Source organism: Diceros bicornis, chromosome 19 (assembly GCF_020826845.1).
Source record: "Diceros bicornis minor isolate mBicDic1 chromosome 19, mDicBic1.mat.cur, whole genome shotgun sequence".
NCBI lineage: Eukaryota > Metazoa > Chordata > Mammalia > Perissodactyla > Rhinocerotidae > Diceros > Diceros bicornis.
The window spans coordinates 42,949,849-42,974,005 of NC_080758.1; the positions used below are offsets into that span (position 1 = coordinate 42,949,849).

Consider the following 24,157-nt stretch of genomic DNA (forward strand, 5'->3'; position numbering starts at 1 on the left):
AAGAGAATAGATATTGGAAGCAACTATTTCAGACCATCAGTCAAAACATACAAGCTAGACAAGGTCACAAAAGAGAAAAAGAGAAAGCTAACCAGGAATTTCAGCAAGTTGCATAACTACATAAAAAATGACCATTATATGCAGACTTCACTTATTAAAAAAATCTTATACAAATTTTCTAAATATTATTTTAGAAGGATTTCTCCTGGGCTATTTTTTCTGTCCATCTATTTGGCTTCCCTTCCTTTTTACTGAAACATTTCTACTCCATATCTCATGGTCATCTTAAACCAACATGTCCCCCTTTGTTCCTAGGCTCAGTAATAGCTCCTCAACCTCCAGTTTTCCCAGGTCATATGCTTGGGTAGGATTCTGGGTAACTTTAAGCATAGTGATGAACAGATTTCACTTTGGAGGCAGATGACCGAGGCTCAAATCCTGTTTCCGTTCCCTACTAGCTGGAGAACCTTTGGAAGAGTAATTTAAACCATCCAAACATGATTTCCTCACCTATAAAATAGAATATTTATATATCTGTACCATGAAGTTGTTATGAGTGTTAAATGGAATAATTTAGAGCTTTTACAGCAGAAGCTGGCGCCACTCCTCATCCTTCACACCTTCATCTAACCATTCACCAAAGTCAGTTGATTCTATCCTTTGAATATATCCTCAAATCATCCTGTTCTCTCTCTCCTCTCCTGCCACACCTTTATCTCAGACTTCTGTCATCTCTTGTCTAGAGTATTTTAATCCATTCCATGTGGGTCACTTGTCTGCCCCTACTGCTCCCACCCCACCCAATCCATGCCACACAAAGCAGCCTCTCCTATGGCTCCCTACTACTCTCCATGGAAGCATCTCTTTCCTTAGCAAAGGGTACAAAACCCTTTGTAATAGGATCACTTGTTCTTCATCTGGCTTCTCTCCTTGCCCCACTCCTTTTGTTATCAGTGCTCCAGCAGTGCTAAATCACTGACTCCCCAAACATACATGATCACTCTAACCCAACCTCTGGAACATTCTCTCTCGCCTCAATTCGCCCTACTCCATTTGCCTGGATATCTTTCATTTAGGCTTATCTCATGGCACTCACTGTCTGTGCTCCAGCCTCACTGGCCACCTCCAAGTCTTCAAAGATGCCACAGTCTTTCCTGCCTAAGGGCCTTTGGACATGCTCTTCACTCCAGCTGAAACACTCATCCATCTCTCTCTTTTTGACTTATTAATTTCTACTGATTAATTTCACATAATACATGCCTTAAACTTGTCAGCTCAAATACCCTTTCCACAGGGAAACCCCCTCTGATGACCTTGTTAGAAGCCTTCTTGGCAACCTGCACTTCTCTCCTTGAACTATTAGTATGACTGGGGATAATATGTTTGTGTAATTATTTGGTTTAAAAATGTCTTGGATCAGGTCCCCCAGAAGCATACCCTAAGACAAGGACTCAAGGCCAAGTGGTTGATTTCACAAGTGATCCTAGGAAGCTCCAGAAGGGAAGCAGGGAGGTGAGACAGGGAAGGGAAGGAAACAAGTACAGGTGCATGGGCAAGCAGATTGTCCTATGGGCAGCTGGGACTGTGTTCTGCAGGAGAACTTTGGGAGACAATGTGGGATGTGCCTCAGAGTTGCTCCACTCAGGGGGCATGAAAGCAGGGTGTTAATTACCTACTCCTGTCCATCATTGGTGGAGGGCTGCTTCCGAATTGGCTGCACAGGACAAGAATCCTGTTGAGACCAGAAAAAAACCCTAAGGCAGAGTGCCACAGGTGTTCACTAGGAGAAGCCACTGGAGTGCACAGAAATCAGAGGTGAGTGCCAAGGGACAATGGTTGTGGATTTGACAGCTTCGCTACAATATCTATCTGCTCCACTGGACTCAGTTCCCTAGCTCCTTCCCTTGCTAGTTATCTCTAGAGCAGCGCCATCCAATAAAAATATAACGAGTCACAATGCATATGTAATTTAAAATTTTTGAGATGCAATCTTAAAAAAAAAGTAAGAGAAACATGGGACATGAATTTTAACTCTATTATTTTGTTTAACACAAAATATTGTCATTTCGACATGTAATCAATATAAAAATTGAGATATTTTACATTTTTTTGGTGCTGTCTTCAAAATCAGACGTGTATTTAACGTTTACAGCACATCTCAATTTGAACGCACCGCATTTCGAGTGCCTAATAGCCACACGTGGGTGGCGACTATCACCATGGACAGCACAGCTCCAAAGGACAGAGTCTAGTAGAGACTGGGTGCCCAATAAATATTCTCAACAACTAAGGTCTCAACTGGAGCAGTGCCTCATTGGAGAAATTTCCCTGACCCCTCAGCACTGGTATTGGGTGCTCCTCTGTGAGCACCCAGAACCTCCCTGCTTCTTCCAACACAGTGTTTGTTGTACTTACTTGGGGACGTGTGACACCCATTGTCTCCCCAGTAAGCTCCTGGCAGGAGTGCACTCGCATCTTTGCTCCTGTGTCTGCAGCACAGGCACAGTGTCCAAAACAGAGGAAACCTCCACAAAGTTTTGTTCAATGATGAATACGTTTTAAGATAAGGTGATTTGATTATAATTTTAGTGAAACTGAAATGGTAAATTTTATACATTTATTTCATGAAAAGTCTAACACTTTTTTCTCTCTAAGAAATATTACTGTAGTCTCAAGGGATTATGCAACTAGTGGCTACAGAGATTCAGAAGTTGGAAAATGAACAACACATTAATGAAGTGAAGAGTGGGCTGTTCATAGCTATATTTAGTGAATGAAAACAAATCGTATCATACTTCCTGTTCTTACTAGTTAATGTTCTAGAGTCTAGACCGATGGCTCTCAAAGTGTGGTGCCCACAGCAGCAGCATCACCTGGGAACTTGTTAGAGATGCACATGCTCAGGCCTCATCCCAGCTCTACTGAACCAGCACCCAGCAATCTGTATTTTAAGAAGCCCTCCAAGGGATGCTGGTGCACAGTGAAGTTTGAGAACCACTGTTCCGGATAGAGTAACTTCCAGGTTACTCCTCTAAAAAGAAAACACTGAATCCTAGGGAAGACAGCTTCCTGGGCCTAAATTTCCACATGAATAAAACATTTCCTCTCTCTGCCTAAAACATTTGCTCTCTCTGCTCTCTCTCTCTGTGGTTTCTGCACTTGTGAATTATTTTCATGTGAAATAAAGGGAATAATACGTTGAAATTTATTCTGGTATGATGTCAAATAGCTATTAAGTAAACGTTTGGTTAAACAAAACCATTACTGGGATTCTGCAATTTTGAACGAGAGATAAAATACATATATGGAACCCTGCTGGTTTTCAGTTGTTAGTAAGCCTAGGAGTGGTTGTCAATTTTTATCATCTACAGGATTATAACTTGAGTGAGGGCTCATTTTATAGAAAGTTCATATTGAATCGTGGAAAACCCATACATTGCTTTCATCCTAAACTTCAAAATTCCAAATCAGCACCTTAAAATTTTTATTCTCACCATTTAAAATAGCATGTTTTAACACTGAAGGAACAACTATTTTAATGAGGGAAAATGGTAGAAACATGAAAATGAAGGTGTTAACTTCCTACGATAACATGAGACCACTTGCGACTTCAAATATACGTGTATTGAATTGTACCCTTCCTGAGGGATGCTTGCATTCAGCACATGTACATCTTCAATCAGTGATTCCCAAAAGAGCCATGCAGACAAAGCAAAGTGGAGAACTGAAGCACTTACTTAGGTATTCCTCATTTAATTCAGCTCAAATACCCAACATTTATTCAGATCTACATATATGAGATAAAATTTTATATTGTTCTCTGAATAATTGTCTCTAGCCTCAATTTCACCTTGTGCAAGCAAATACATCTCATGAAACCACTCTATCCATCTTCCTTTCGTCAACTCCCAAAGGGAAAGGCTTTGTCTTCCGAATAGCCTAATTTATTCCCTCTCCACCATCTTGAACTTGGTAGGTACTCAAGAGACATTAATTGATGACAAAGATACCTAACAGCTTTTGAATTTATTCATGGAATGATTCTTCCATTCAAAGAACATCATTACATACTTTCTATTCTTCAACAAAAAAGCAAAACAGTATTTCGTCTTGCCAGTTCTATATTTAACATCTGCACAGAGCACAATGTGTGTCTGCTTTAAACAAGTGTGTAGGCACACTGGTTATCTCAATTCAGAAACATAAATGACAATACAGAGAAATGTAGTCTTTAGAAGGAAATTTAACCTTAGGGCTTAAAGTTAATGGAAAGTACAATTTTTGTTTTGTTAAAAAGAGAGGAAGAGAGAGCACAGAAATCTCACTGTAATGCTATGATGCTAACTTTATTTTGGTCATAATTTTCCCAATTATGGTATAGAGACCAGGTTATGTTCATACCTGAAAGCCAATGTAATTTATGGTTAATTCACAGCATAGGTTAACTAGTGGAATAACCATCAGCATAAGTTGACTTCCTAACCCTAGTTGTACCATGAAGTCATTGGAAGAATTTGGGAAAGTTGCTTAATTCCCGTTTGTTTGTTTCCTAACCTTTTTTTAAAAATGCCACATTAATATATTTCTTATTATTGTGGTTCCTTAATCATGTGGTTATTGATTATGTGCAGGATGCTTTGTATCTCTGTGAGGCACTGCAACTTCCCCAAGGGAGACTGTGCTAATGAATAGTGTTTATAAAGTACTTGGAAATCCTTGGATTAAAAACTAACCATATCAGAGTAAAAGTATTTGTATTAACATGCCATATGGAAGAACCATATGTTATCTATTAAAAGGCTATATGTGATATTGAAAATAGCTCTCTGGTGCATTGCCTTGTGCTATTTTTATACCAAGATATGCCATAGCAAGTTTTGGTATACCAGGGTCATACCTGCAGTGTGGAAATGCTACAAAGTTCAGTCCTTCAGCAGATATTTGTTGAGTTTCTTATTGAACACTTGGCAGTCTACTTACCATCATACAAAATATATAGAAGGGACAGTTGCATGCTACGGTCTCATGTGTTTCCTTTCACTGCACACATGTCACTCTTAGGTCTCCCTTAACAGACACATATGTTTTAAAAATAACAGGTTCAATTATTTCCTCTTCCCTCTGCATGGACAAGTATGCTGTTTTGGGATATTCTTAGAAAGAGAGAGGACCAAGATGATTGTCCTCTCTGTCCTATAATTGAAGACCAACCATGGGTCTTACATGCCTTCTGTGAATGGGGCATGGTTGTAATACTATCTGAGTTTATTTCGAGTAGAACTGATACTGGCAGCCAGGAGAGCACAGCTCAGCATTTCCCCAAATGGGCTGTGCGTGTCTACCACCATCCCACGAGGTTCTAAGTCATCAGTCTGGATAACTGTATTGTAACAAGCTCCACACATAATCTCACTGGCCTGGGGAAGGGATTCCTTCTCTAAGGTAACTGCTCCAGTAAGAAGACAAAATGGTGACAGGCAGAGTATTGTAACAAGAGTCTGGGCTCTGTGTCCGCCCCACATGACATATGAGCCTCATACTTCATAAGTAAACTGATGATATTGGAATAGATAAATTTTCTTTTTTTTTTTCCCTGATTAACTTGTGAACTTCCCATGTAAGTCCAAGTAAGGGAAGAAAATATTTCACTAATTCATAAGTATTCCTGAACACCTGCCAAGTGCTCATTCTAGGTATTTAAGAGACGTTAGGCAACAAAGCAAAGTCCCTTGCCTTGGTGGAGCTTACAGTCAAGTGAGGGCAGATATCCATAAACAATGGACATAATACCTACCTAAATTATATGTTAGAAGATGATAGATGATTGAAAAAAACAAAAATAAAAAGTAGATCAAGATAAGGAGGATGGGGTGTGTGGGGTTGGGGAGATGTTGCACTTTTAAGTGGAGTGTTCAGCATAGACCTCATTAGAAAGAGGACATTTGAGCAAAGACTTGAAGAACCTAAGGGAAAGCAGTCCAGGCAGAGCCAATATGCAGTACAAAGACTGGGAGAAGACACCCTCATATGCTGGAGGAACAGCACAGGGGCCTGTGTGGTTGGAGCAGAGTGAGCCTGGAGGAGACTAGAAAGAAGTCAGGCAGGAGAACCACAGGGTCTTCAGCATTGCCTTTGAGCATTTTAGAGCATTTAAGCAGGAGAATGGTATGATCTGACTTGCAAGTTAAAACAAACCTTCTAGCTTCTAGGTTGAGAATAGACTTTGAGAACAAGAGCTGAAGTGGCAAACATGTTGGGAAGCCATTGCCACATCCCAGGAGAGAGGGGATGGAGGCTGGACTCGGGTTGTGGTGAAAGCAGATGGACTCGAACTACTTGTGCTCCCGATATGTCACCACATTTTATTTCTAGGAACTGCTATTTGTGATCAGAGAGACATGACATCTTAAAACTAATCCACAATTTAATGAGGTTCAACCGGAGGCTCAGATAGATAACATACCTTTTCTATGTCGAGAACTGAAATACAATTCAAGCGAAAAAATAATTACTGATTAGGGAAAAAGGAAGTTTTCTTCTCAATCCCTTGACAAGTTTTTCTGGAGTCCCTAATGGATTTTAGGCGCTGTGCTGGATGCTGAGGATACCACAGGAGCAAGGGCATCTCTCTCAGCAGAGGACTTACAATTTGGCTGTCAAGGGTCAGAAGAGGTCACAAGACTCCGCAAGGCAAGAAAGAGAGACCTCAGGCTTTGGCATCATCTGGACCTGAGTTTAAATCCCAGCTCCGCCACTAATTGTGGGACTTCGGGGAAGTTACTTGACCTCCCACAACCTTGATTTCTTCATCTATAAAAATGTAGAGAGAAGTCTAACTCAGTAGGACTGTTGTGGGATTCACGGGAACGGGTGTGAGGTGCATAAGTGCGTAAGTGCCTGATGCCAAGGAGGCGCCTAGGAAGCAGCAGCTACCGCTTGTGTTAGATGCTGACTACTCAACTGTACAGCTCTTTTTATCAGCACTGCAAGACGCATTAGGCTTTTCATTAGAGTAATAAGGCAGTCAATTCAGGAACTTACTTTTCTAAGATTAATTTATTAAAATAGATCAATGGCTGATGACACCTCCAGAACAAAATATTTAAATGTTTGGAACTAACTTTCCCTCCCTCTCTCCCTCCTTTCCTCCTTCCCAAGGCTGTTAAGAAGGCTGAGCAAGGTAGGCGTTCACATAGAAGGGGGTCGGAGGTGAGCTGGCAGACACCCAGCACAGAGCTTAGGTAGAGTCAGGAGGGCATGTCTGTCTCAGATTAAAGAAGACTAAAGAGACATGACACCTAAATGCAGTGTGTGATCCTAGATTGCTATGAAAGATATTACTGGAAAATTGGCACAACTTGAATGTGGTCTGTGGCTTAGATAATAGGAATGTCATCAGTCTAATCTCCTGATCTTGAGGGTTGCATTGTGGTTATGGAGGAGAATGTCCTCCTTTGTAGAAAATATATACTATTCGGGGCTGATGGAGGTGATTAGGGGATGATTATGTCTGCAATTTACTGTCAAATGGTTCAAAAAAAAGTTTCTTGTACTGTTCTTGTAACTTTCTGTTGTTTAAAATCATTCCAATATAAAAATATCTTTAGCATTAAAAAGACAATTGTAGTGGCTGGCCCCGTGGTGTAGTGGTTGAGTTTGCATGCTCCACTTTCACGGCCCAGGTTCGCAGGTTCGGATCTCGAGAGTGGACCTACCTCACTCATCAGCCATGTTGTGGCAGCAACCTACATACAGAACAGAGGAAGATTGGCACAGATGTTAGCTCAGGGCTAAACTTCCTCAAGCAAAAAAAGAGGAAGATTGGCAACAGATGTTAGCTCAGGGTGAATCTTTCTCAGGGAAAAAAAAAAAAATTGCAGCACTGTACCCACCTGGCTTAAGTGTCAGACAAGCTCGATTCTCGATGTTCTTAGTGTTCTATGTTAATCTGTATGTGATTATAGTTTAGCTCTTCAGCTATTATTATATTAAGTATCATTTTTCCACATTTTTGCTGACCCATAATTTAACTATTTTACTCAGACAATAAATACTAGTTACATTTCTAGGGAGGCAGTAGTGGGCTCTGGTATCAGCTGAGTGGGTTGAAACCCTGCTGCCATCACTTGCTAGCAAATTGGGATTGTGGGATCTTAGGCAAATTATTTAACATCCCTATGTCTCAGTTTCCCCATCTGTGAAATGTGGATAACACCTACCTCATTGGGTTGTCATGAGAATTAAATTTGATAACCTATGCCAAACACAAACACTGAGCAGAATTTAGCCAACATACAATAAATGTTAGCTGATATGAACTAGTATTATCCTGCTGCCCACATAGTTCTATTAAGTAAAACATAAACATATTGACGGCAGTGCATACTCTTTGAGAGCATTCCTCCCTTACATAAGCTAAATTTATTTTTCAAGTATGTATCTTCTAGAGAGTTTGGAATGTGTGAGATGAGAATGTAGCTGGATGGCAGCATGCAAAATTAAAGACAGAATTCCTTATAAATAAAAGAGTGCTAACTTTAAAAAAAATAACTTTGAGCCTTCCTGACCTGAGAAAAATTAATATACCATTTATAGTAATCAGCTATTGTCATAATAATGCTGTGTAACAAATAACCCCCAAAATGCATTACCTTACAATAAAAATATTCTTCTCATGCTCAGAGGTTTGCAAGTTGACTGTGGTTCATCTGATGCAGGCTACACTCAGCTGGGCAGTTATGTTTCCAGCTATGAGTTGCCTGGGCTTGGCTTCAGACTGTGGCTTGGGGTCAAGTCTGCTCCATGTGTCTCTCATCCTCTTTAAACCAGTGTCTGAAAGGCATTTCTTGCCATGGCCAGTGTTAGGAGCACAAGCACCAAGTCCAATTATGCAGCACGTTTAAGCCCTTTGCTCTCCTTGTGTCCACTAGCATTTCATTAACCAAATCAAGTCACTTAGTCAAGTCCAGCATCAATGAATGGGGAGGGAAGTATTCTGCCCACAGCGGGAGAAGACTGAGGTGTATAATCCATTACAGGGACTAAAAAGTTGGGACCAATGATCCAATCTGCAAACCACTGTATTTGAATTGCCAATGCTCTGTCCGTGTCCAGAAATCTTGAGACCTTTATAAGAAACAGTAATAGTACACCAGCAGGCAGTCATTTCCCCAGTAGCCAGGATGGATTAGCTCTGATTTACTTCCCCTTTCTCTTCCCATCCTCATGCACAGTTCACAAAGGGAACTACAAATATCAGGGTAGCCATTTGTGGTCATGGCATTGGGGTTCCACCCTCGTGAAAGTCTTCTATGTAGAGCTAAACATGGGCTGCATTCTTCCTATTATGCAACCAACGCTGCGTTGCTTCCACTTCCATGAACTTGCTTTACAGCAGGAATCTCTTATTTTTATTTCTACAAATTTCCTGAAACATCCTTTCATTATAGTACATGCTCAATAAATATTGATTGAAACAGTGTGGGGCAGGGCACTAACGCTGGAGAGAAAAATGATGCAACCACTAGAATTCTCACAGATTACTGCAATTTTTGGCACAGGAAAGTAAAGTATTATGTGACATTCAACATGAAAGCTATGGAAATTTATTATCTGAAATAAATATGTGATCCTAAAGGTGTATTAACTAAGAGAAGTTAGCTTCTGTGTGACATTTTTTAAGCTTACAAAATAGCCTGTCACTTCCCTGTATTTCTTCACATTTATTGTAAGTCTTTTAAATCTCTTCTAAAAACCACAAGTTTACATTCCCCACTCTACATAACTTTTTATTGTTTGTGTGCTTCCCGTGAAGATAGCTAGACAGACAACACTGATGAAAGGAAAGCTTGTCCTTATCAAATACTTACCGGTAACTGTGTAATGGGATTTTTTTTCATACCAGTGGAAACCCACTATTTCACCTAAGAACTCAATCATTTTGAGGCATTTTAAATGGATGGAAAGTTATAAGCTAGCCAAAATGTTCTTCTAAAAGAGTGAAATGAATGCTAATCTAACTGTCCGAGAATGCATAGGCTGGGCTTTGAAACAAGACCTCTATGCTGGTTCCCCCTGCTGGATTTGAGGATGCGCTGTTTGGAAATTGATGAAAGCAAAATTCCTAAACCTTTTATTTGAGGGCATGTTACTCAAATGGCAAATCCAGCATTCTTTTAGAATGCATTTACTCCATGATAAACATGCCAAGTGTTTCCTGAGTTTGCTTCCTAAGAGCAGAAATACTGCAACTAGAACACTGTGCAGCCAAGACTCAAAGTGGGAAACACAAGCCTGCCGCTGGGGTGGCTGCGTGAGGGAGTGAGATGGCCTGCACGTGGATGAGGGTAAAACCCCAGTAGCAGTAGATTAGGAAAACAGCCAGACTGGTTTTTATTATTATAAAGCTGGACTTGGGGGGTCTGACCATGAATTTCCTTTTCATGCATTGGAACTGCTGGAAGCAATCCCTCACCTTCCTGTGACTTGTTTCTCATTCCTTCTTATCTTCCTTTCTTCACAAGAAAGCTTTTTACCCCCACTCCGTAGGAGGTGTGGCAACCAGACTAATTTTACAGGCAGCCTGTCACTGCTGACTTCAAGCCTATTGTGAAATCTGTGTGAAAAGATCTGTCTGTGGGGAGAGACAGAAAAGCTGGCAGATTTTTTCTGCTTGACTCTGAGTCCATTTGATGGGAGGAAGGGGGGGAAATACTGATTTATGTTTTTGACAATTACTCCTACACCAACTTAGCCTGGTTAAGGGAGCAGGGGCAGCAGTGATGGCTATTTCCTTCCTAAAGCAAAAGCCACTGTTGTTGCCTACTCGGAGAACCAGAACAGAGAAAATGTCAGAGCATCATGTGGTTCTTGTAAATATGCCCTTTAGAACATTGGATTTAGGTAGCTACAGAGCTGCCCCAGGTTCTCATATTAAAAATTATACTGTGTCCCCTCTGACAAATGGTGCTGTGCTGGACAGAGGGGATTCTATATATATTGATGTATTCATTGATGGCATTCCTTCCCCACTTCAGGGTGTCACTCTCATTTATTTATTATTACTTTTTTGTCATTCTATTGTAAGCTTTTTCTTTCATTTAGGTCAATTCCAAATGTTTTCTCATCTGCAACTCTCTCCAATATGTTATTTTTCAGAGCCACTTGGTGAAATGTTTCTTCATTGCTTCTGAGGCTCTTGTTTTAGTTCTAGGAGGATTCCCCATCCTCTTGCCTCTGGAGTAAGAGCTGGTAGTAGTAGCAGATGGGGGACCAAAGCACTCAAGCAAAACAAGGTTAAGTGATCTGAGCCTGGTGGTGGGTCAGGAATTTTTAAAGGGCTCAGCTGGGCGATTCTCCTGCTCCTTGCGGCATTGGCTGAGGTCATCATTTGGCTGCATTCAGCTGGCAGCTGGGCTGGGTTGGCAGGAGTGAGAAGGCTTTACCCACGTGTCTGGCCCCTCGGTGCTCTGCCACGTGGCCTTTCTGTCTCTCCACGTGCCTCTCTCCATTTGGTAGGCTAGCCTGAGCGTGGTGGCTGGCTTCCCAGAGGGAGAAAGTGGAAGCTGCTAGTCCTCTGAGGCCTTGGCTTGGAGGGCCCAAAACGTCACTTCCACATTTCACTAGTCTAAACAAGTCACAGAACCAGTCTGTATTCAAGGAGAAGAGAGATTCCACTTTTTGAGAGACAAAGGATCTGTGGCCATCTTTAACCTACAGTAATATATGCTGGTAACTTCTGCTGCTTTGTTCTCTGTACTTTAACTACACGTTTTATATTTTGTTCCTGCGTCTTGATACAAATTTATTGCTTTTTGTTTCAAACAAAAAGAGATTTGGAAAACCTGCCAGCAATGAGTTATAAAATCATGCCTTTATTTGCCTTTGAAAAGTTTATTTTTTCTACACATAAACCCATAGATATACATTATACATTTTAAGCCAAAAGAAAATTTTAGCTAGTTTCTAGTATATAGCCACCATTGCACCTACCCAGTTATTTATTTTTCAAGGAGTTATGTACTATGGCATAAACTTGACCAGCATAATCTGTTCAAGACAAAATATTTCATAGCACAGATATGTAGGACTGTCATGTGTAAGTTAAATAAAAATAGATACTTTTTGCAACATATATCCAACAGGAAAATAAAGGGCATAGAACTTAATCAACCAAGTGTTCTTACACAGTGCATATTGCTTGAGTCAAGGGAGAAAAGCAGATTGGAATTGAAATCTGTATTGCATTTGGGGAAATGCTGTGCAAGAAGAGATGTTACTAGGACTGCTGAGTGAATTTTGTTTACTGCAGTTCAACATTTCATCAAGCAAATCATGTGAGCAGGGACGAGTATAAATGCACCTATTTATGTAGGTAATTTTTCTGTTTCACGCTTCTGATTCATCTCTCTGCCTTGCTTTATGGGGAGTCATGCTACACTGGTTACAATTAATTTCAGTGCTGCATATTAGCCATAAAGAGATATTTCATAAATTGACTTTGATGTATTTTTTTTTCCTCTGTGGTTTTTTTGAAAGACCAGAACGGTCCAGAGGAAAAACAAAGTGTGGAAGAAATGGAAGGGCAGAGCCAAGAAGCAGGTGGGCTCAGATTTCTTTTGAGGAGTCTCCTAAGCCTCATCCGCAGAGGCGAACAATGACTTTATTCACTGCTATTTTCTGAAAATTTCTGAATTTTCTTTTCGCCGGGGTAACTTCGTGTTCTTTCAGGTTTTCCTCAGGAAGCCACCAACTCTGTTATGAGTGACAGGGCTTCCAATCAGAGGGGTACATTCCCACGTCTCGCTCACGAGTTCCATTTTTCTTCCATGCAATGACAGTTTGCTCAGCAATGCTCTGAGAGGCACAGGCAGAGGCTGCAAGTGCCAAGGCAGAGATTGGCTGACTTAGGGTAGGTCAAAATTAGCAGATTCCATTTGGAAAAAGATGAAATGAAAATGTTTAAAGAAAATAAATAAGAGTCTTTCCCTTCACAATTGGTAGAGTGTTCTTGACTGGTTCACACTACATTTTGAATGCTTCCAGTTATTTCTTTGCATGTCGTAGGAGGTGGTGTCACAGAGCCTGACGACCCCATACACAGAGCTAATGTGAGATCCACAGCCTTCCTGACATCTCCTCTGTTCACTAAAGAACAGACATGTCAATTGAATGTTTATAGATTCTCTACTATAGATTATAAATCGACCATTTTTAAATAAAATAACACTTAAGACTCAAGAGAGATTATCATCACCTTCAATTTATCATCTCTTCCTACCCATTTTTGTACTCAAGCATGCTCTCCTTTAAAAGAATGATAGGCACAATTATGCAGTTATCAATATAACCACCAAAATAAAAATATCCTTCTTCTCTTTAGTTTCCAAGTCATTCTCCCAGTTCTAATGAATCCCACGGAGTAGAATTTTTTAAATAGTGGGCTCTGCCTAGTGTGTGCCAGGCACGTCCTAGGCCATATGCTGAACTCTTAGAAATAAACCAGGTGGTGGGATAAGTTTTTCACTGAAACCTTCCTACAGTAACCTTGGAACTTTTGCTAGAGAACTGGAAGCTTTTATTATTAGCCTGGAAGATGGAATTGAAGAAGGCCAATCAGAGAAAGCACTGAAGCAAGGCAGCAAGGACCTTGTGTACCTGCCACTGGGTCAGCCGGCTCCCTTTGCTGAAACGCAGTCCTTGCAATGAAATGAATTTCTGATACAGCAAACTGTTATCCACGCCCTCCCCCCGGCTCCCGACCCGCACATCATTATGCTCCACGGAAGATGAGTCTTATGTGAAAAGCTCTCACTGTTTTTACTGTTTGGGGCTGACAAGTATTAGTCAACTAACCGCTAACAGCTGAGGCCATTCTCTGACTGCCAAGGTTTCACAGGTTTTATTCACCCACCGCTCCGTCCCAAACTATCTTTACCGACAGAGATTTTTCCCACTAATGTTCATACACACAAATGCACACACGCACACACACATATACATACACACACATTTGCCTATGTTTTATTTATTCATCCTTTTTCCCTTAATCAGTTGAAAACAGGCAGTTTCTTTTTGGATTTGGGATCATCGTGTCTCTTAGCAGAGAGGGGTAGAGTGTAAGCCCTCTCCACCACCTCTTGGATCGACAGCGTTATCCCCACAATATGGGTGCCTCTCAATGGAAAGCAGAGACCTAGATGCACACCGGAGGAGCTCCTCTTGCTCTTCCAAGGGAGCCTGCTGGCTGGCATGGAGGCCAATGGCAGGATTCGTCTATAATCCTGGCTGGTGTGAACGTACATTATGTCCACTCTGCTCATTTAATCGCCTCTCTAATCCAAGATGCAGTTCTGTTTATTAAGGCCTCTTTGCTATGCTGTTATTCTTCCGTAATAAATATACCTGCTTTTCATTCCATATAATTTCCAGCTTCGATTTTGATTATACAACTCTGCAGGCCTCTTCCACATCATGAAAAAAACACAATCTCAAACTAGCATAATCCAGTTTTGACTACTGTCATGATCAAATCAAATCAAAGTTGTAGATAATATTCCTCAGATAGTTATTCAACAAATACATACCCAGGCCTTACTTTGACCCGGGCACTGTTGCGGGCACTGGGATACAGCAGTAAACAATAAAGACAATATCTCTGCTTCCTTGAAGCATGTATTCTGATGGGGGGGAATCCAAAAATAAACAATAAACAAAAATGTATAAGATACTAATAAATGCCTTGCAGAGAAATGAGGGAAGGTAGAAGGAATGCAGAGAAGGCAACTTTCCATTGGCTGGATTTGGGGACAACTCCCTGAGGAAGCAGTAATTGAAATGAGATCTAAATGATGAGATGGTGGAGGAGCATTCAGATGGAGAGAACAGATAATGCAAATGCCTCTAGGCCAAGGTGGCCTTAGCCTGTTGGGGAAAGAAGGCCCGAGTGGCTGGAGCATAGTGGACTGGGCGGAACATGGTGTGAGATTTGGTAAGAGATCGTAGAAGCAGATTATGTCTGACTGTATAAGATTTGATTTTGTTAGAACTACAAAGGGAAACCAATTTTTTAAGCAGTGGAGAGACATAATCTATGTTTTAATAAGCTCACTTTGCCTGTGAGTAAAAATGAATCAAAAGAGCCAGAGTAAGACCAGTTGGAAGGCTGTAGCAGGAAAGCAATGGTGGTGGTTTCTGGAAATGGAGACAAAATGGACTGATTTCTGTTAAGTTCCAGAGATAAAGATAGCAGGATATGCTGATGGATTGGGTGTGGGGTATGGGAGAAAGAGGAATCCAGGATAAATCCTAGGTTTTTAGCCTCAGTAACTACAGGGATGATGGTGCCACTTACCAATATATGGAAGACTGGCCACAGGGCACAGTTTTGTTGAGAAAGTTAATAGTTCAGTTTTGGATTGTAAATTTGAGAGGACTCTTAGCTGTACGGGATGTCAAAAAGCCAGTTAGATATATGAGTCTGGATTTCTAGGGAGAGGCGTGGACCAGAGATATATGTTTGAGAGTCACTGGCATATAAATGATATTTAAAACCATGGGACTGGATGAGATTCACTAGAGAGAACATGTAAATAAAGAGAACAACGGGGCCTGGGACACCACGACATCCAGATATGTGGCAATAGAGGAGAAGGAGCAGCCACAACCAGAAAGCCTTTCAGAAAGAACAGAGTAAAAACTCTGTGAAACGCTACTGAGAAGTGAAGTAAGAGAAGAAAAGAGAAATGACTGCTGGATTGGGCAAAAGGAAGTCAGGGGCACCTTTGATAAGAGAATTCTTGGAGGAGTATTGAAGCCAGTTGGAGTGAGTTACGCAGAGAATACAAAGTGAGGAAGTGGAGAAGAATAACAGAGACTGCTTTTCTAGGGAGTTTTGCTGAGAAGGGAAGTAGAGAAATGGGAAGATGTGACATCAAGGGAAGCTTAATAGTTTGTTCTTTTTTTTCAAATGGAAGATTGTCACCTAACAAAAGAAAGTGATTCATCATCTCCAATTATCCTCCTACTGAAAATTTTACTCTCTCTTCCAATAGAGACATGACCTAAAAGTAATAGTCATATACATTATGTACAAAAGTGTGCTAGAAAATATAAGATTTGCCTTTACATGTGTGTTAGTTGTCATGCATGTATGAGTTATCTTTAGTTCCATGACCCTGTTACTGCATGAAAAAAATATATATTTCTTTTCCAATTGTCAAGTGTTAACCATTCCAAATGCTTTTGATAACGTTTTGCATCTTAAATTTACTATTTTAATGTTAGTAAGTTAATTTTCTGTTATCCTGGAGGCCAACATGAGTGGAGTCACTGTGGTGCCGATGATACTGAGAAGAAAGATCAACTCCCATGAGGTTGATTGCTGTTATAAGGGAGACAGGGACCTCCAAGTTCCTTCGTCCTCGCTCTGTGCTTGGGTGATGTGAAATTTCCAAATGGCTTTTGGTGCTTTCCTACAAACGGTCCCCTTCTCCTGGGCCTCTGCACTGGCAGCCATCAGACATGCTCCCTGCAGTTTGACAGCCTGGCATAAAGGAGCAGAAGTGCAGTGCTAAGAAAAACCAAACTTTAAAAGCACTTAGTAGAAATTTGCAAGGATATACTTTCTTCCACAGTCTGTTACTAAGAAGAATAATGTACTATTCTTCTAGAGGTGAGGAAGAAGGAAAATGCCAAAGTATAATAGTACCAACAATTAGTATTCTTCACCAAAAAATAACATGTAGTTCCTTGGACTCTGTCTTAACTGAAGGCTTCCATTAATTATAATTATTATAAAATTATATTAATTATGAAAGAGAGCCAAAGACCCATTTAGTATATTAGAGCATGAAACAGGCTCATCCTTCCTTTGGTGGAGTGGGGAGGGAGGTGTGGCAGGTAGGGAAGCCCCAGCTTGACAGTATTAACTCTGAGGCAGTATTGCTCTTTCTGCTTTACAGATGGTGTCAACACTCCTACTATGCCCAGCCCTGCTTCAGAAGAGGCAGTTGAAGTCTGTAAAGATGAAGGTATGGGGCCACTTACTACAACTAAAAATCACAAACTCTTAGAAGACCATCTGGGTTTTGTTTACACGGAAAAATAAAGTAGTGAGCAAATCTAATTCTTTTTAAGCATCTCTATTCCTACACAATCAAATATCCCACCCACTCTGTTTTATTCCATATCTACCCTTTTCGGAATTTATATATACATTTACATTTGTTCCTCTGAAAAGTAACTGTTTATGAAACAAGAGAATGATCAGAGAAATTATGTTTAAAGAAGACGTTTATTTGAAACACTAGAATTAGGCAGTTCTGCTGTTTACAGCCACTCATCAAGAGTTCAAAAGAGTGGCATTTGGGAACCACCTACCAGAGAGCTTCATTATCCAGACAGAATAAGAAAGAAAAAACATTTGAAAGGCATCCTTAGAAATAAATCTTTGGCAAGAGCATCATTCCTCATGCTATGGACAGCTACTAAGAGAAAATGTTACCAATCCAAGTATCTCCAGAAGAGGAAAAAATTAAAAGAAAAGTTTATTTAGGTTCTAGGAGAAAATTTGAGGGAGAAATAGTGGGGACATTCATGTGCGGATAATAGAGTTTAAAAAGTAGGTATTATCCTAAGGAAAATAAAATAGTCCTTTCTTTCCTTTTACTCCCGATTAACTGTCCCCCACACAAAAAGGTAGTATTATTTTATATCTGTCATTGGTAACTACTAAAAACCTTTCTGTGATTGGTACACTAGATTGTTGTATTTGTACAAATGGACATCTTGTAAACCATGCCATCTACCTGGAAGTTTTGGATAAATATACTGAATGCATGTCTTCAGTTTGGAGTGATGAAAATAGATCCACACTTGACATTGGTACTAGCTATTCCTTGAATCAGTGTTGAAAAAATCGAAGTCGTTTTAAAATTTTAATACTTAGCTGTTTACATCACTCATTTCATTTCGTGTTGCCTGGTAAATGGATTTTTCTAAACAAGGTCTCCTTGTGTACTGAGGGTAGTTACCAAGGTTGTGAGCTCTGGGGCCAGATGGTTGAGGCTTAAATCCTCTATCTGCCACTTAAAATGTATGTAACCTTTGACAAGGAATTCAAGGAATTAACAAGTAATTAACTTCTTTGTGCTTCAGTTTTCTCCTCTGTAGAATGGGGAGAATAATAGCATTTACCTCACAAAATACAATAATACATGCCAATTGCTCAAACTGTTAACCTGGCACCTGTGCAGAATGGACCTCCCAGAAGACAGACTCCGCGATGGAGATTAGAGAGCAGACGTTTATTAGGGAGAGCTCTTGGAATCAACACCTGTGAGAGGAAAAAGAAGGATGCAGAACTGGGTAAAGGGAGAAGTTGAACTGTGAGGCATTCTCAACAGAAACCACAGCTGGTCTGAAGATAGCATGACCCTTCTGAGAGTCCCAGTTAGGGTGAAAATCTTGGGCAATTAAAACCTCCCATTGATAGGCACCTGCCACTGGCTGCTTTGGGAAGGAGGTGTGATCTTGGGGGAGGCAATTCTCTTCCGTTGAGGTAATCCTGGAAGCTTGCGATGGATGAGGGCTGCCTGCAGAAGGAGGAGAAGTTCTTCATTCCCAAAGGGGGATCTGAGTGGCCCAACACAACATCCACCATACTGCTATTTTTGTGGTCCTTTTCTTGTTCTTTGCCACTTTTTAAATGAATCCTTTGGCACCTCCCTTCATTCTACTCAGATATGTGTTCTGATACCCCTAGTTTTAAAACCATTTGGTATATCTAAAACTGTAAATAATGTCAGATATCCACATAATTTCTGATATGAAACTCTAAGTCATCTTAGAGAGAGAAATAACCCTGACCAAGTCAGAATGAAAAGACAGAAAATGATGTTCATTCTAAGAAAATCATTTTGGACATTTCAATCATTTAGCTTGTGATAAAAAATTTTAAAATATCATGAAGTTGAATGGCAGAGTTTAGGAAACAAAAGAGATAATCTAACTTAAGTACTTCAAGCTGAGATTTTTCCTGTTGAGTTGTTTGGTTTGCAAATTTCACATCTTTATAGAAACACACTGTTTGTGATGTTTCCTGATGCTTTCAGGATCTCACACCATTAATTGCTCATGCCAGGATCAATTTCTCAGAATACTTTTAGGATTTTTTTTTTACATAAAACTTTTAACTGTGGTAACTCCAACGAGTTCTGTCACATATCACAAATGCAGTTCTCTAATAAGACTAAATGTTAAGTTTTAAGAATTTTACTGAAATAAATTGTTAATATCCATTGACCTCTTGATCTAGGGAAAGAAAAAGTGTTTTGAAATCCACATTAATATGTGATCCAGTTTCAGTTAAAAATAGAACACACAGGATATGATTTTTGCCTTTTCCTTCTGAAATGGCATGTACAGAAGACCACTATTTTTAGTTGATTATCAGTCCAAAGCCTTAGACCAAGCATCTAATACTTACAGAACTGCCATCTTGACGGATAGATACATAGCTTAGAATGAAAAAGAAATGAATTCGCCATTGAAATCCTCCAAGATTGAGGTCAAGTTGAGGTGAAAAGGCAGTCACATGTGTTGAGGATTCATTTCAAGCATTCATCATTATTAGTTTCATGCAGAAATATGTCTCCTTGGTGACATCTGGGCTACTTATGAGCTCTGCAGTGATAAAATCGCTTATAAAGATGCTTATTACCCTCTCCAGTGTAAGTGGCAGAACACTTTTGCTGACCAAAGGTTCTGAAGGAGCCCTTGCTCTCTTGCTTTTGTTTCCAGACTTTGATACAACCCAGTATCTTCTCCTTGAGTTTTGGAATCACTGATATTATGGACTGGCCTTTTTTTTTTTCCCTCTTTCCAATATAATTCCCAAAGATTTTGAGACTCATCAGTTATTTCCAGCTTTGCTTGTTGGTTGGCTGGCTTTACATTTGTTATAACTTTGGTTCCCCCAGGAAACTTGTGTCTTTTAGAGTGCAAGGATTGAAAACAAGCAAACAAAAATGGGCTGGATGATGTCATTTGTTTTGGGAGATTCGATTTTTTAAAAATTAAAACAGGTATGTGAAAGTTGAAGAATTTTAAGAGGAAGTATCTTCTGGGGTGTCTTTTATGCCAGCGATTTTGTTCAAATGTTCTAGACGTATTTCCTACTGGGTACCGAGAATGGATGCTTATTGCCCATTTACCCCACATAACTGCTAACAGTGCAAGCTGCTAACAGAAGGAGGTACAATAAATTGGCTTATGGATAAGAGCTAGATTGTGAGCTACAGACAGAAGACACCTGTTCCCGATGACTCATTACAGCCCCTGGGTGGGCAGGAGTTGAATTGGGAGGATGAGACGTGAGGAGGAGGAATGCTGATGAATAATTCATCTGCACAGGGGGTGCATGCTAGGGATGCAGCCGGGACTGAATGGAAATGAATTCCAAGGTAAAGCTGACCTGAGAAGCTAGCTGTGGGTTGATAGGAGTTCTGAGGTTATTTATAAAATCAGGCATGCACTTATCTATGAAGGAATTTCTTCCTTTACTGGTAAAAATACTCTATTTATTTAATGGTGGTTTGCACTTTAAATACTTAAAAACAAACCAAGGAGTACAAATGTTAAGGCTATTTAAGCTAACAAATATAGAGGCAATCCGATGAAGGAGAGAATAAACACAGGAGTAAAATTCATGTTAGGAATATCAAGTACTCTGGTTGAAACTGCTGCAAAGTTATTACTGCTATTATTATTATTATTATTGTTATCATTATTATTTAAGCTGTAGTCAATCTCCTTAATTCAAGGAGAACTCTCTGCTCTAGTTGTCTCAACACTCCTAATAGCTCTTCCTCTCTCACAGCCAAGGCCAAGTCCAGGGCACCTTACTGGGGGAAAAAAGTTCTGTTTAAATATATCCTGATTCTCCTGTCTTATTATTTAATCAGGACCTAATTTGAATTTGAAGGTCAACTAGACCAAATAATATGCTCATTAATATTAAAAGCAAAATAAATTAATACTCAGGTGCAGGCACACCTGAGCTTGTATTCCTTTGGAGCTCTGTGTAAGTCACATCATTGCTGTTTGGTATTTATGAAGTGGGATGTCACCTGACAAAGGATTTCTTAACTTTTAGTCTAGTTTCAGACCTCCTGGAGGTCAAATTTCTGTAGAAAGCTAGAACAAGAATCAGCTTTGCTAAAGAGAGCAAAAGAGAAAGAATGAGGTTACCTATGAAAAAGCGGATTCAGGAGTATACAAGAAATGAGTATAAATGCTCTCAACCACTGGTCACTGTAAGCCTGGGCTGGTGACGTGGGCTCCAAATGGCTCTCTGCATTGTTTCTATTCCTTGTCTAAGTTGTTGGGGAGAAACAAAACATTGGGCACCCATGAAATTCCCCTCAGGCTTCTCCAGTCTAATTTTTCTTAGTCCTTTTCCTATTCTTTTCTTTTCTTTTTCTTTTTTTGGTGAGGAAGATTGGCCCTGAGCTAACATCTGTTGCTAATCTTCCTCTTTTTGCTTGAGGAATATTGTTGCTGAGCTAACGTCTGTGCCCATCTTCCTCTATTTTTTGTATGTGGGACACCACTACAGCATGGCTTGATGAGCAGTATGTAGGTCCACGCCCGGGATCAAACTTGCGAACCCTGGGCCACAGAAGTGGAGTGCACAAACTGAATCACTACGCCACTGGGCCAGCCCCTCCTTTTCCTATTCTTGGTGTCCACCACCCCCCAACTAAGCGTCCTCCCCACTACCCAGCAAAGTGGGACAAAGCTGTCCCCTGTCCTAGAGCTGCCTTGATAGAGTGTCTGGATACATTGTTACACCCCTGAGTTGTCACTCTTGAATTTTAGGAGTCTAAAGTATGGAATGAAAGCCACTGCCCTCTGGCAGATCAGTGAAGGGGAAAGAACTAAGATATATGGAGTGTCTCCTGTACTCAACACTTTACATTTATGTACAGTATATTTTTCATTTCACAAAAGGGTAACCTGAGACTCAGGAAGGAGAGAGAGAAAGGTGTGCATGTAAGGGGTGGGGAGCGAAGAACTGTTTTATTAGTGTTGACTCCCATAGCTAATACTACATGAGCTTACATAATCCTAGTATTTTATTTCTATTTTTAATATAACAATTATTTTTTTCTGTTTATGAAAATAATACATATTTATTGTAAAATATTTTAAAATGCAGAAAAAATATAAAAGGTAAAAGCATATGATCATTTTTCCCTTTAAGGATTGAATTGTAAAAAAATGTCTTTAATCCGTTTTTATAGTTAACAGTATACCCTGAATATTTCCCCATGTTTTTAAATATTCCTCAAAGGCGTGATTTTTATTGGAGGCATAATATTTCATCATACGGTTGTCTGACAATTTACAGAGCTGGTGTCCCAACGTTATATTTAGTTATTTACAGTTTTCTCTCCATTATAAATAATAGGGAAATGCAGGGCATACATTTTAAGCAAATCTTTGTGTGTATCTATGATCAGTTCCTCAGGATAAATTTCTGATTTCTTTTGTTAATTTACTAGGGAAAATGTCAAAACATTTTTATTTCTTACATTTATTTTCTTATTTTAAAAGTAATGTGTGTTTGCTATATGAAAAAACAAGCAAAAGAAGAAATGAACCCATAATCTCAATCCCCAGAAATAAACATATATAATATGCTGATGTATAAACTTCTAGTCTTTTTCTAGGCAGCCATACATATATGAAATTTTTCAGGGTATTCTGCAATACATATCATTTTCAAACTGTCTTTTGTCTTAAATATAACAATAGATTGTGAATCCTCCCCATGTCTTCTGATAGTCTAACATCACTTAAGTGTATGTTCCAATGAATGAATGTCCATAATTTACTTACCCAGTCTCCCTTTTCAGTCATTTCTTTGGTTTCAGTTTTAAATTCTATATTGGCCAGGAGCATCCTTTTAACTTTGTAAATATTCATGATCATTTCTTTAAGAAAATTCCAGTAAATGGAAATGTATACAAATCTTTTTTTTCCAATCATGAATAAAGTTTATTCCTTGTTTTGATTCTTTAAATAATATATGTTCATTGGAGAAAATTTCAAATAATGAAAGACAGTATAAAGAATAGATAAAAACCATGTGCAATCACATCACCCCAAGATTACCAGTCTCATTTTGGGGGACCATCCTTTCATACATCACTTTCTGAATATATGCGCACACACAAAATTTTATATAAATCAATCACATAATGTGTGATTTTAATGCAATTTTCCCCTTTTTATTGTTTGCTTACTTCCGACCTTCCAATTATTCAGAGAGTAAGATACACTATTTAAGAGTCTAGTCTCTGGCCCCAACTTCCAGAGTCCAGATTCCAGCTCTACCCTGAGCTGTGTGACCTTGGGCTAATTTCTTAGTCATTGTGCATCTCAGTTTCCTCACGTGTAAAATAGGAGTGATAATAGCACCTCCATCACAAGATATTGAACATCAAAACGAGTCAATCCATTTAAATATGTCAAGGAGTGCCTGAGAGGAGGCTCAACATTTATATTCCACACACTTCTGAATCTTGTTTTGTTACGGACAGTAAAACTTTGTGGTAATCCCTCCGAGTCATTTTGTGTACATCTAATTCATCCATTTTAAAGCTCACGTGACATTCCATAGCTTGGAAGTACCATAATTTATTCAACCTTTCTCCTACGATGAGCCAGCACTTTCTTTCCACTTTATTGCCACGCAAACAATGCTGCAAGGGACGTCCTTGCCCATATATCCTTATAAGCAATGCTTTTATTTGTATGGGAAAGATTCCAGGAGTGTGAGTTCTGCTTTGAGGAGTATGTGTTTTTAAAAGATACTGCCAAATTGCTTTCCCGAAAGGCTGTAACACTTTGTTTTTCCATCAGCAAGCATTATTTTTGTTCTTTCTAATTTTTGCATTGGATGTGAAGTGATATCTCATTACTTTTAAAAGTTCAGTATTATTATCCCAATTTTGCAGGTAACTGAGGCTCATAAAATTCAAGTAACTGGTCTAGTTACCCAAAAGGTAGAACCAGAATTTGGAAACCAATTCTGCCTGAACCCCAAACCCATGCTTTTTCCATGCCACCATGCTGCCTCCCAAACCACACT

At 39.6% G+C, this 24,157-nt stretch overlaps 1 protein-coding gene across 1 annotated transcript in view; it reads left to right on the forward strand.

Moving 5' to 3' along the window:
- LOC131418212 (ADP-ribose glycohydrolase MACROD2-like) overlaps positions 1-24,157 on the forward strand; it is a 709,048-nt gene that overhangs the window by 664,453 nt on the left and 20,438 nt on the right. The window contains exon 7 of the mRNA XM_058562207.1: positions 16,962-17,030. Within this exon, the coding sequence (XP_058418190.1) occupies positions 16,962-17,030 (69 nt within the window). The remainder of the gene's footprint in view (positions 1-16,961; positions 17,031-24,157) is intronic.